Genomic DNA, 13,309 nt, shown 5'->3' on the forward strand with positions numbered 1-13,309 from the left:
CATCAAAGATTCCAGTTTCCAAAGAGGGGGTTAGAAGGGTCATGCTGTTACTTCCAGGATAAAGAACTATGGTTGGGAGAGGAGAAGGACTCGCAGTCTTGTTGTCCATCTTCTGCTTGCTGTCATACAGACAAAATGTTACTGTTCTGTACAAAATGTGCTGGTGTCCCTTCTCTGTTTGCCAGCTATGCCAGCATAAGGCCATGCATCATCCACAATTTTCGAGTCACAAGAACAAGTGCTTGACCTTTACAGTGCATTCTTAAACAGAGTTTTATCATTCTGAGTCCATTGACTTCAGTAGACTTAGAAGGGTATGACTGTTCTTAGGGTTTCACTACCAGCATACACTCTTTGGATTTCCCCTGTGGTTTGGCCTTACACAGCATGAGTATGACCTACAGACCATACAGATGCAGATAAGCAAGAGGAACATAGCTGAAGAGAGCAGCAAGAACAGATATAGAGGGAAGAACGTTCTAGGGACAGTTGAATTGTGGGTACAGGTCAGGGTGGCAGAATGAGATTGTCTGTCAAGAAAGTTTCTTCCACTTCTAAATGATTTTTTAAATCCCTGTATAAATCTTATGAATAAAGGTGGCTAGGTTTGGTAATCTAGTTTAACTTCTTGCACTGCCACCATGACCAAGCCCATGCAAACTAAAACATTAGCCTATGCCAGAAAACCAGTGTGCCACAAAAGAAAATTAGAAATTAGAGAAGATTAGTCATGCATGCCTAATATAATTTGCAGTCAAAGATGGAGAAGCTCTATCCAGTCAGTAAAAACAAGACCTGGAGCTGACTGTGGTTCAGATCATGAGCTACTCATTGCAAAATTCAGACTTAAACTGAAGAAAATTGGGAAAACCACTAGGCCATTCAGGTTTGACCTAGATCGCATCCCTGATGAATATACAGTAGAGGTGAAGAATAGATTCAAGGGTCTGGATTTGATAGATAGAGTGCCTGAAGAACTATGGACAGAGGTTCGTGACATCGTACAGGAGGCAGCAATCACCACCATACCAAAGAAAAAGAAATGCAAGAAAGCAAAATGGCTTTCTGATGAGGCTTTACAAATAGCAGAGGAAAGAAGGAAAGCGAAAGGCAAAGGCGAAAAGGAAAGATTTACCCAACTGAACGCAGATTTCCAGAGAACAGCAAGGAGAGATAAGGAGGCCTTCCTGAATGAACAGTGCAAAGTAATAGAAGAAAACAATAGAATGGGAAGGACTAGAGATCTCTTCAAGAAAATTGGAGAAATCAAGGGAGCGTTCCATGCAAAGCTGGCCATGATAAAGGACAAAAACGGTAGGGACCTAACAGAAGCAGAAGAGATTAGGAAAAGATGGCAAGAATACACAGAAGAACTATACAAGAAAGACCTCAATGTCCTTGACAAACACGACGGTATAATCACTGACCTTGAGCCAGACATCCTGGAATGTGAAGTTAAATGGGCCTTAGAAAGCATTACTAACAACAAAGCTAGTGGAGGTGATGGTATTCCAGCTGAGCTATTCAAAGTCTTAGAAGATGATGCTGTTAAAGTTCTGCACTCCATTTGCCAGCAAATTTGGAAAACGCAACAGTGGCCACAGGATTGGAAAAGATCAGTATACATTCCAATCCCAAAGAAGGGCAATGCCAAGGAATGTTCAAACTATCGCACAATTGCACTCATATCACACGCTAGCAAGGTCATGCTCAAGATCCTACAAGCTAGGCTTCAACAGTACGTGGATAGAGAACTACCAGAAGTACAAGCTGGGTTTCGAAGAGGTAGAGGAACGAGAGATCATATTGCCAACATTCGCTGGATTATGGAGAAAGCAAGAGAGTACCAGAAAAATATCTACTTCTGCTTCATTGACTATGCTAAAGCCTTTGACTGTGTGGATCACAACAAACTATGGCAGGTCCTTAAAGAGATGGGAGTACCAGACCACCTCACATGTCTCTTGAGAAACCTGTATAAGGGCCAAGAAGCGACAGTTAGAACCGGATACGGAACAACTGATTGGTTCAGCATAGGAAAAGGAGTACGACAAGGATGTATACTGTCACCTTGCTTATTTAATATATATGCAGAGTACATCATGCGAAATGCTGGCCTGGATGAATCACAAGCGGGAATTAAGATTGCTGGGGAAAAGATCAACAACCTCAGATATGCAGATGATACCACTCTAATGGCTGAAAGTGAAAAGGATCTAAAGAGCCTCTTGCTCAGAGTAAAAGAGGAGAGCGCAAAAGTGGGCTTGAAGCTCAACATCAAAAAAACTAAGATCATGGCATCCGGCCCCATCACTCCTTGGCAAATAGAAGGGGAAGTCGTGGAAGTAGTGACAGACTTCACGTTCCTGGGATCCCAGATCACCGCAGACTGTGACTGCAGCCATGAAATTAAAAGACGCCTGCTCCTTGGGAGGAAAGCGATGGCGAACCTAAACAGCATGATAAAAAGTAGAGACATCACCCTGCCAACAAAAGTCCGCATGGTCAAAGCAATGGTATTCCCAGTAGTCATGTATGGCTGCGAGAGCTGGACTATAAGGAAGGCCGAGCGCCGAAGAATAGATTCTTTTGAACTATGGTGCTGGAGAAGACTCTTGAGAGTCCCTTGGACTGCAAGAAGAACAAATCAGTCAATCCTCAAAGAAATCAACCCTGACTGTTCCCTGGAAGGCCAGATAATGAAACTGAAGCTCAAATACTTTGGCCACCAAATGAGAAGGGAGCACTCACTGGAGAAGACCCTGATGCTGGGAAAGATTGAAGGTCAAAGAAGACGGGGACGGCAAAGGATGAGATGGTTAGACAGTGTCATCGATGCAACGAACATGAAGTTGAGCAAACTTCAGAGGATGGCGGAAGACCGGAGGGCCTGGAGGGAGCTGGTCCATGGGGTCGCAAAGAGTCGGACTCGACTGTGCGACTGAACAACAACAAAAGTCATGCATGCCATTCCTGTAGAACATAGGATAACATCTGTTGACTTCAGTGGCATTTAAGCAGTGTACAATGCAATTCTAAGCAGAGTTAACACCCTTCTAAGTCAGTGGATTTAGAGAAGTGTAACTCTGATTATGATTGCACTGCTTACCATATGCAGAATTTTTGCCTTTATAAAGCAAAAATGGGAAAAGGGTAGGGTAGGCAGACCACTTACATTCTACCATTGGACACATGGAAAATCCACGCATGTACACATACACAGTGGACTTTTTAATGTCAACAGTGTCTGTATTGGAGAAATATGGCAGTCATGGAAAGTTGTTATAGGAGCCCCCTCCCTGGAACGTTTGTGGGCCAGTAATCCCAGGTAATGTTGGTCCTTTCCGCACTTGGATCTCATCCCTGGTTTCACCAGAGTTCAACTCATGATACAACACCTTGCATTTATCCCTGGTTATAACAGCATCCGTCTATCCTGGGACAAGAGTGGGGTGAAACTGGGGTGACCTCAGTGTAATGTGGAAACAAAAATACCCCGAGATAACTATAGGGGTGAACTCGCGTGTAGTGTAGAATGTAAGTTCGTGGACAGGGTTGAACCAGGAGTTAAGGTCTAGTGTGGAAAGGACCATTGTATCCCAAATCCCAGGAGAAAAATAGCTGGCCCAGATGCAGAAGCACAAGTCAGCAGTCTGGATTCCCAGTTAGTAGTGTTCTGTGATCACAATGCATGCTGTACAGCAAGAGACCCGGCAAGTCCCAGGGGATGATGAGAAGGTGAGTGGAGGGAATGGAACTTCCCCTGCTGCCTGGAAGAGAGTATGGGCATTTACAAAGCCTGTTATTTACAAAGCCTGCTACTATAAATTGCCTGTTTGTTCCCAGGGAAGTATGTGTGGAATCTTGCAGATCATCATCCTCTCTGGTTCTCACTGTCATGAGAACTCTGATTTCCTACACAGCAGGGCGGGGACAGCGCTATAATGATTAAGGCAAAAGGATTCTGGGAGGATTCACTTCCCTGAGAAAGCTAATCACCCCATATTGCAAATTGTGCCTGTCTCAAGAGACCTCAGGGCCAGTTAACGTGATCCAACTGAGTCAGAGATGCCTGCATAAGTCATTGCGTGACTGCTGCTTATCCTCTGGTACCAACCCATTGGAATTCTTATACAAGCAGCAAAGCACTGATGTATCACAAGGCTGTTAGCTATGGATGTGTCCTCTATTTCTAGACTGATCCTCTGCAGGAAAGAGCCCAGCTGTCTGAGATTCTCTAAAATCACCAAATAGCCAGGGTTGACTATAACTGGCCAGTGTCCATCCTGAATCCAGATTTGATGTGTAATTATTGTGATGGGTGAGCTCTTTCATTTCAAGCTATGTTTGGGTTGTCAATTATGAGTACCATGATAAAGTACTAAAAACAGCTCACTTTTTATTACGAGTTCTTAACTGTCTTGTAGTATAAATAGAGATTTTCTACATGTACACAATATGCTGTTAGTGTAAATCTATTTTATGCTCTAGTTTATGACACTAGTTGTAGTTCATATACAGCTAAGCAAATACCACCAGTGAGCGATTTTTACGATGCTGTGGAAATACGAGGAAGCCCAGGGGTGCTTTGGAGCCTCAGGAAGGTAAAGAAGCTGTGTAGTCCCTGAGTTTGCTTGCAAGTTTAACAGCTTTTTATTATTTTCTCTGTTATTCCCCACCTTCCACAGTATTTATTTTTTGAGCTTTCTAGTTTATGGTGAAACAACAACAAAAAAAGGTCACTGTCCAAACCTTTACTGTAAAGTTATCTTATAAAAATCTTATTTAAAAATCCCAAATCTTAGAGCATTTGAAGTCTAAGCTCTTATTCTGGGAACTATGGAATAAAAATAATAATCACAGTATTTTGCCACATGAAACGTATACTTGTACACAACAGCTAATTGAAACACATGCATGACACTTGTATAAAGGTCATTGTTAGTTAGGAAATGCATCCCCTAAGAGCATGGGGGGAACCTTCAGACACTGTCAAGAAGTAGCCATGTTTGAGTTCCCATTAAAAATAGTTACTAGTGAATGAATATGTTAAGTAGAAAATGAAGAATGCGTGCATAAATATAGTGAGAACAATTCTTTATTAATTTTTTTTAATGTTCCAGTTATTGAGAAGAGCATGACTACCTGACTGGGCCAAAGACCCAGTCATGGCTCCTAAGGCCTTACCTGAGTGAGAAGCCCTGGGGGGGGGCAGGTATCAGTGGCTTCAGTGGACAGGGATGGGATACTGGCTTCTCTAGCCACACGCCTGACAATCAGCTGCTTGACAGCTCAGTGGCAAAAGGATATGCCATCAGCTGCACCTGGGGGAACTTGACCCGTGGGAGCCAATATGAGACTCTGCCTGGGAGGGGCATGGTTTCTGGAACACAGGCCAGAGAAGGCTTCCTGGGAGGAGCAAGGGCCAGAGCACAAAGACAGTGAAGGATATAACAGGCGGCAGTGGAAACGTGAGGGGAGAGAGCTGGGGAGACGAAGAAGGCACGAAAGGGAATAGAACAGACAATGGAGATCTAGAGTGCAAAAAGAAAGAGAGAACAATAGGCCAAAAAGAAAAGAGGAGGAGGAAGCAGAAGCGGCAGAGGCACTCCATAGCCACAAGGGAGGCACCCGTAATCGTGACCCAGGTGAAGATAACCATGGATCTTCCATGCTGAACTACCCTCAACAATGAAAGTGGATTGTGCCTTCCCCTGGCCTCAAGTCTGCCCCATTCATGGAAGGGGGTTTCGACATGCTCTTTTCCCCAAGGGGGCCAACATAGAGGTAGGACAATGGCCAGAAAGAGAGAGAGCGCCCGGGAATTTGATCTAGAACAGGACAGCCAGTATGGTATGGTTGTTAGAGTACTGGACTAGGACTGAGGAGTGCTTGGGTTCAAATCCCACTCCGCCATGAGGCCAGTCACCTGCCTCACAGGATTGTCGTGAGGTTAAAACAGGAATGGTAGAACCAAGTATGTACACTTATCTGCCCTTTTTTCATTTTGTACTTAAATTTAACTGCCATCAGCTCCTTGAAGTAAGAGTGCAATAATTTTCATGTCTTTAATAGGTAATGGGTTTTTGTAGTGAGAAATGTGACAGTGAATAGAACAGATGTCTATGACATCTCCTTAGGTCATTTTTGTATCAGATTTGCATTGTGAGAGGAGGGGGCTGTGGCTCACTGGCAGAGCATCTGCTTGGCACGCAGAAGGCCCCAGGTTCAACTTCTGGCATCTCCAGTTAAAAGGATCAGGTGAGAGGTGCTGAAAGACCTGAGTCAGCTTGAGGTGATAAGAGAGGAGGTCCTACGACTGATAGACAACTTAAAAACTGATAAATCACCAGGCCCAGATGGCATACATCCGAGAGTTCTGAAGGAACTTAAATGTTAACTTGTGGATCTCCTGACAAAAATATGTACAAAATCCTTAAATCCTTAAAATCTGTCTCCATTCCTGAGGACTGGAAGGTAGCTAATGTCACCCCCATCTTTAAAAAGGGTTCCAGAGGCGATCCGGGAAATTACAGGCCAGTCAGTCTGTCATTGATACTAGGTAAGTTGGTGGAAACTGTTATTAAGGAGAGAATTAGTAGGCACATTGATGATCAAAAACTATTGAGGCAGACTCAGCATGGGTTCTGTAAGGGAAGGTGTTGTGAAAGACCTCAGCCTGAGACCCTGGAGAGCCACTGCCGGTCTGAATAGACAACACTGACTTTGATGGACAAAGGGTCTGATTCAGTAGAAGGCAGCTTCATGTGTTCATCCTTCTGTTGCAGTGAATTTATGCACACACACACACACCCTTTCACTGTGGGAGTGTGACAGAATTTCACTTTGGGTACAGTGCTAAATTGACTCCATGCCCAAATATATTCATTTCCTGTCTCTCACATGTCACCCTCTTTTGCAATATTAATCTTCTACAGACTTTTAGTTGGAGAGTTAGATGAGTTAGCGAGTTAGTTAGTGACCATCTTTCATCATTCTAGGGCTGCCAAATGTGGGCGGGGGGCGGGGAATCCCCCGCTTTGAAGCCCCGATTTCCGCACCCGGCATGCGTGCGCACACCCCCGACGCCAGCCGGGAGCCCCCCACTCCCGGCGAAGACAGATTTGGCAACCCTACATCATTCCCAGATTGTAGTTGCAGAAATGCAGCGTAGAGCTAATAACAACAATCAGTTACGTCACTTTGATGCCCAACTCCTCCTGATGCAACAGGAAGTCAGACACCTTCATGACATTTTTACTTCAGGAATCTTATTCCTGAGGCTACCTGTTCACCCAGGATCACGTGAAAGAGCTGCTAGTTGAATTGGTTCACTGGTTTCCTCATGGGATGATTTTTGCACATCCTTACTACAGTGTCTTTCGGCCTAGATAAATTTCCAACTAATTTTTTTTCTTATGTTTTCCCTCCCTTCTTTTTCTTTTGTCTGTTGTGATGTTTGTCCTTCCTCTTGACTCCTCTCTCCCTCTCTCTCTCTCCCTCTCCGCGATGGATTTTGTTTCATCCTTGGTTGGCCTTCTCCTCTACTGTTACCTATCCCATCTCCCCCTGTCAGAGTACAACGCCAAACTCCGGGACATCCGGAAGAGCATGAAAAGCCCCCATCCTCCTCTTCACCGACAGCGATCCTTCTCCTTTTCTGGTTTGTTCTGTTGCTGCTTTCCCTTCATTTTACTCCTGCCTGCTTTGGATCTCCTGCATGGTTGTTGGTTACTCTGCTTCGGCATGGGCACCAGTGCAGAGAGATGGGATTTGTTTCCACCCAGTGAGAGTGGAAGAATGGGGCTATTTAGAATCCATGCAAAATGACACTGGAGAGACCTTGGGAAAGGTATCTTCCTAATTTAGAGGAGAGAAAGTTTGAAGAACGCAACTTCTGCTTGATCTCAATGGCAGGGACTATCAGGAAACTGTAGGTTCCTTCCTTAAATGTGACAGCTGCACCGCCCGCTGAATAAATTCTTAGGGATTCTCAGAAGCATCTGAGTCTGGCTTTGTGCCAATCAGGACTGAATTCTAAATAGAGCCTCTTTCGAACCCCAAAGCTCCTTCTTTTACCCTCATTTGTGCCTCTCTTCCTGTCCTTCCCCTTTGCAGTGTTTCTAATAAGCTTGGTGGATTCATCTGCTGTGTGAGATGTTCATTTGTGATGTAACGCCAGAAATCACTTGCAAAAGAAGGGAGAGGGGCGCTTTTAAATTCAGGGCACACCACAATCACTGCCGCTTTGTTGTTGATGCTGTGTCAGTGTCTTCATAAATGCAAGGTGGGAGGGGGTTGCATGGGGTGGAAGAGGAGGGTACTAAAGTTCAGGAACGGGATGGTCACTTGCTCCACAGCTTGGCCACATGCCAAGGTTTATTTAGGGGCTGTGTGTGTTCTTCAAGTACCACTGGGGGTCCCTACTGTGAGTCTTTCCACTATGCCTTGCAGCATTGTCTGGGATCGGTACAGCGGGATCTGGTTCTGCATGGCTAGCAGAGGCAGTGAGCAAGAGGTTGCGAAAATTCTTGGGACCTTGCCCAGCAGGTTGATTTGGAGAAAGGAGCCTACAAAAGGACTTCAAAAGTGTGGCTGCTCCACAGTGTTCCATTACATGTGCGGCACTTGTGTTTGTGAAGCCAGAAGCTCCAAAGAAAAGAAGGTGGCAATGGAGCATGTTTTCACTGTGGAAATCCATATTCAACAAGGTTGACTGGATGCTTTCTTTTTTTGGGGGGGGGGTCTCTTACAATGCAGTCCTAAGCAAAGTTTCACCCCTCTAAGTCCATTGAAGTCAATAAGCTTAAAGCGTGTAACTCTGACCGATTTCACACAAGAGCTGCGTTACGGTCGTGCCTCCGTTTGCCCCCCTTCTATTGGTCAATTTCCCACTCGAAGCCGTGTGGCTGCATTTTGACCCACGGCTTCGCCCAATTTTCCCCGCGGTTTCGTGATCCTGTTTTTGAGTCCAGAACATTTGTGATAACAACAAACATGCACTCCCCAAATCTGGATCAGAAATTAACCCGAGTCTTTTTTTTGATGAGCACAGCCCTAGACGCCAACCTTGGCATTGCATTAATGTTGCTCTGGGTTTAAATCAATCAGTATGCGACCAGGCATAAAACTATATTAAAGAAGGACTGTTTCCTCCATGGACATGTGTGGGTTTGTGAATTAGTCCCCTATGTTCTCGTTTTGTTGTGAGTAATAATACTTTGAATTGTCTTTGACAGAGAAGGAGTTGCTGTTGGAATATTGCTTTGGCATCTTTTCCAGAATGAGAAAGAGAGAGGGTTTTGTTATAGATATTGCCTGTTTACATGCATAGAAATAAATGGAAAAATATAATATGTTGAGATCTGGGTAGAGTCAAGTAATCTAAACTATAATTACTCAGTCATAACTACTGGCTAAATAGAACCTTCCTGTCCAAAGGCAGTTCCTAGGCAATAAACAATGAAGGAGAGGACTGACATGGACTGTTTTGTGAGCATCTAGGAAGCATCCAGCCAACCTCTACTGGAAATAGGATGGCGGACTACTAGGACTCTCTTATAACCTTATGCAACAGGAGACTTGTTTTTCTTTGCAGCAAAATGGAACAAAATAGGTTAGGTGCAGTGTTCCCTCTAAGCTGAGTTGGTGTGAGCTAGCTCAAAGTTTTTTAGCCTCCAGCTCACACATTTTTGTCTTAGCTCAGGAAGAGTGGCTCCAAAGCAAACTAATTCATGCAGTAGCCAAATCACTCACTCACAATTTTAATACCAGTAGCTCACAAAGTAGAATTTTTGCTCACAAGAATCCACAGCTTAGAGGGAACGTTGGTTAGGTGACATGTTTTTCCAGAGCAACATCTTCTTTGGTCATAATAGTATGCAAACTTTCAAGTGAACAGAACTGTTCCTCGTGCAGAACAACAATACACTTAATTTGCAGGTATAAGGTAGATTCCGAAAAACAATAGTAATGTAATAACATTTTATATGCACCCAACCAAATTATCACAAAATAGTATATATGTATTTGCTTGCATCAAGTCGCAACTGACTTGGCAACGCCAACAAGGAGTTCTTAAGACAAGTGAGAAGCATAGATGGTTTTACCATTGCCTTTCTCAGCAGAGTCTTCCTTGGTGGCCTCCCACCAATCCTGCTTATCTTCCAAGACCTGATGAGACTGGACCACACTGTGCTGCCCTCTCTTCCTCCACAAAATAGTAGGGATGTGGATTTCCACAGTTTTGTCCCATGTAGGGCTCATTGTTTCTCCCTTTTGAGGGATTCAATTCAAGAGCTTCCATCAAAGTTTATGAGCTTTGACAGAGCAGATTACCAGGATTGGCTGCCGCTTGCTGGGAATTCTGACCTACCACAGAAAAATGGAACTCAGAAGTGAACTAGGTTCAAACCATTTCCAAGTGGTGAGTTTGAGTCTCAGAGTTTAGATGAATGCACTTCTGCGGTCTCAAATGCAAGCCAGGCATTTAGAAATGCTTCTCTGAGAACTTGGCTCATTTCTGAATACTCTGAGACTTGCACTTCAGCTGCTTTTGAGAGCTGAGAAGTGTGTGTTTCTGAGCTCTCAGAAGCAAGACAGGAACTAAGAAATGGTTATTGAAGTGCCTGAATTGTATCTCTGATCTTCTCTAAGTGCCTGGACCACTTCTGAAAACCCAGAGTGCACACCACTGGGTTCTGAGAAATGGTTCTCTAAATGTCTGGATCATTTCTGGGATTGGAGAACCACCTCCAAATATGATGATAGAGTCTTAGACTCTAACTTGTTGGACTCCTCATCAAATAGCCTTATAATGGGATTCAGATCAATGAATCATCGAAGGGAGCTGGAATCTCACTTTGATAATGAAATCCAGTCTAACTGAATTTTGCAATCATCCCTACAGAATAATAAATGCAAACTGTTTATTGAACTGGATGTTAAGTAACAAAAAGAGGGGAAAGTTTCAGGGCATGATGGCAAAAGCCAAAGAGCTTTTGAAAAATGCCATCCAGGAGGTTTTGCAGACTTATTTAGATGTTGTGGTGTTAGGTATAAAACAGAATTCAAGAGGCACCAGAGACTCCTTTGATGAAGAAGCAAAATAAAAATAAAAATGGATATAGTAAATAAAAAAAAACTAGAAATTACACAGATCTTTCCCCAACTTTTTTCAAAACTCTGAGGTCCCTTGTAAGGTGACAGAAGATTGTGGTTAGGGATAGGCACAGACCCGAACCCTGAGCTAAAATCCAGGCCGAACATTGCATTTTTTGGAGCTCTGCCGAACCAGCTCAAAAGTCATGTGTCTGAAAGCCTGAGCACCCAATCTTCCCGTGCCCAGCTCGGAAGCGTTTGGGTACTGCCTCCATAGTTTCACGCAGAAAAGCGAGTGTGGATGGGATTTTTCGGCCATTGAGGGACCAATATCAGGCACCTGAGGCTGACAGGCATCTCTAGTTCCCAATCAGAGACATCCATCCTTCTCCCTCGGAATGGGAGGTGTGTTTGTATATATTCCCAGGCAGTGCGTGACCATTCTTTGTTTCACATTGTGGTCCCTTGCAGTGTAGTGCTCCTTTTGCGCGCAGAAAAATCGTGGTGGGCCTGGGGGGGGGATTGACTGGGGTGGGTGGGTGGAGAAACCTACTGGATCTCCTGGCGAAAAGACCAATCTCCAGATGAAAAGTATCCTCCCTTTCCCTTTTCTCGTTGTTTCCCCCCTTTCTGAGTTTCTCCTCTGCAATGCCTGGTTGCCGCCTCCCTTTTCTCTCTTCCCTGTGAGGGGTGGGAAACTGGGCTTGAAATTATTTGATTTCACAACACGTTTTTGGTTTGACTCCAGGGTTGCCTGTTTCCTTGGCAAGTCAAACAGCGGAGTCACCCCACCCCTTCTGTGGGTTCTGCAAGCGGCTGTTTTCTCTGCCTGGTGGCATTGGGGCTTGACTTTTCTTTTCTTTTTTATTATTGACTCTCCTAAAAAGGAGAGAGTTTATTCATTTTTCATATAAGAAAGAGGAAGGTATATAGTGGGATAAAGAAAAGTTTGGGTGATCTTATTATTAGTATGTTAATCTTTTATTAGTAATACACAAATCTTATTTTGGCTTCTTCTGCGAGTTGTCAATCATCTTTCATCTTTATTTGTTAAAAATATTTTAAAAACCTGTTAATAGATTAGTAGTGTCCCTTTGGTTTTTGTTAGTAAAGTCTTTTTCATGCGCTTTCCGAACTCGTCTTCATGGTCTGGGCAGCCTCCCTTTCACGTCTCTCAGGTTGTATGAAGGACCCTTCCCTGCTCCTTTGTCCTCCGGGGTCTTAACTTCCCCCTCCGATCCGCTGTCTCTGTCGCTGTCCATTTCCTCCCATGTGGCGAGCGCTGCTTCCTCCTTGCTGGCGTGCCTCTTCAAAAAGTCTTGAGCTTTGAAAATGGAGTCAATCTTCTCCCTTTTATCTTTGAACTTAAAAATGAGTCCTTCTGGAATCAACCAGCGATAATTAATTTGATGGTTCTGCAAGAATAAGGTCAGTCCTTTATATGCTTTCCTTTTCATTCGAATTTCAAATGGAACATCTTTCAAAATTCTAATTGTCTGCTCTCCAATCTTCATAGGCGTTGATGAAGATGCTTTTAATATTTGATCCTGAACTTTCTGCTTTGTAAACTTGACCACCACTTCTGCCGGCAGGTTATTCAACCTTGTAAAGTTGGAATAGGCTCTGTAAATCAGATCCATTTCCTCGCTCATTTTTTCCGCTTCCCAGCTGGTGAGTGTTGCCAAGGCTTCCATTAAAATGCCTCGGAGATCTTCTTTTTCCTGTTCTTTTATGCCCTGAAATCGGAGAGTCAAATTTGATTTTTCCATTTGAAGCATCATTAACTTTTTGTCTTGCATCTTTTGGTGTTTTTCTATTTTATCAACCTTTTTCTTGACCTTTTTAGTATCTTCTGTTGAGACCAAGGGGCTTGACTTTTCTGCTCATCCCAAAAGGACACGCACTCTCCCCTGGCCCAACCATCCAACCACTCTCAGGGGGAAATTGGTGATTGCCCTTAGCACTGGCTGTGGGTTCTTTCCCCTTCCTGCACCCTGCACCCCATCCTGCCTGGGTGTTTGAAGTCTCTCACCTCAGAGTACTCTCTCTCTTTCTTTCTTTCTTTCTTTCTCTTTCTCTCTCTCTCTCTCTCTCTCCACCCTCACCTGTTGGTGACCAAGGGTGTGGTCACACGGCAAACTTACCACGATTTGTTCCCGCTGTAGATTTGATCGGGAATATTTGAGGGGGGGGTTGGGATGACTGCACA

General features: G+C 44.1%; 1 protein-coding gene across 1 annotated transcript in view; it reads left to right on the forward strand.

Moving 5' to 3' along the window:
- The window catches only part of TNS1 (tensin 1), a 432,414-nt gene that overhangs the window by 328,111 nt on the left and 90,994 nt on the right, over positions 1-13,309 (forward strand). Inside the window, exon 19 of the mRNA XM_015410026.1 lies at positions 7,577-7,663. Coding sequence (XP_015265512.1) covers positions 7,577-7,663 — 87 coding nt within the window. The remainder of the gene's footprint in view (positions 1-7,576; positions 7,664-13,309) is intronic.

Source organism: Gekko japonicus, unplaced genomic scaffold, assembly GCF_001447785.1.
Source record: "Gekko japonicus isolate JY-2015 unplaced genomic scaffold, Gekko_japonicus_V1.1 scaffold219, whole genome shotgun sequence".
NCBI classification, from domain to species: Eukaryota; Metazoa; Chordata; class Lepidosauria; order Squamata; family Gekkonidae; genus Gekko; species Gekko japonicus.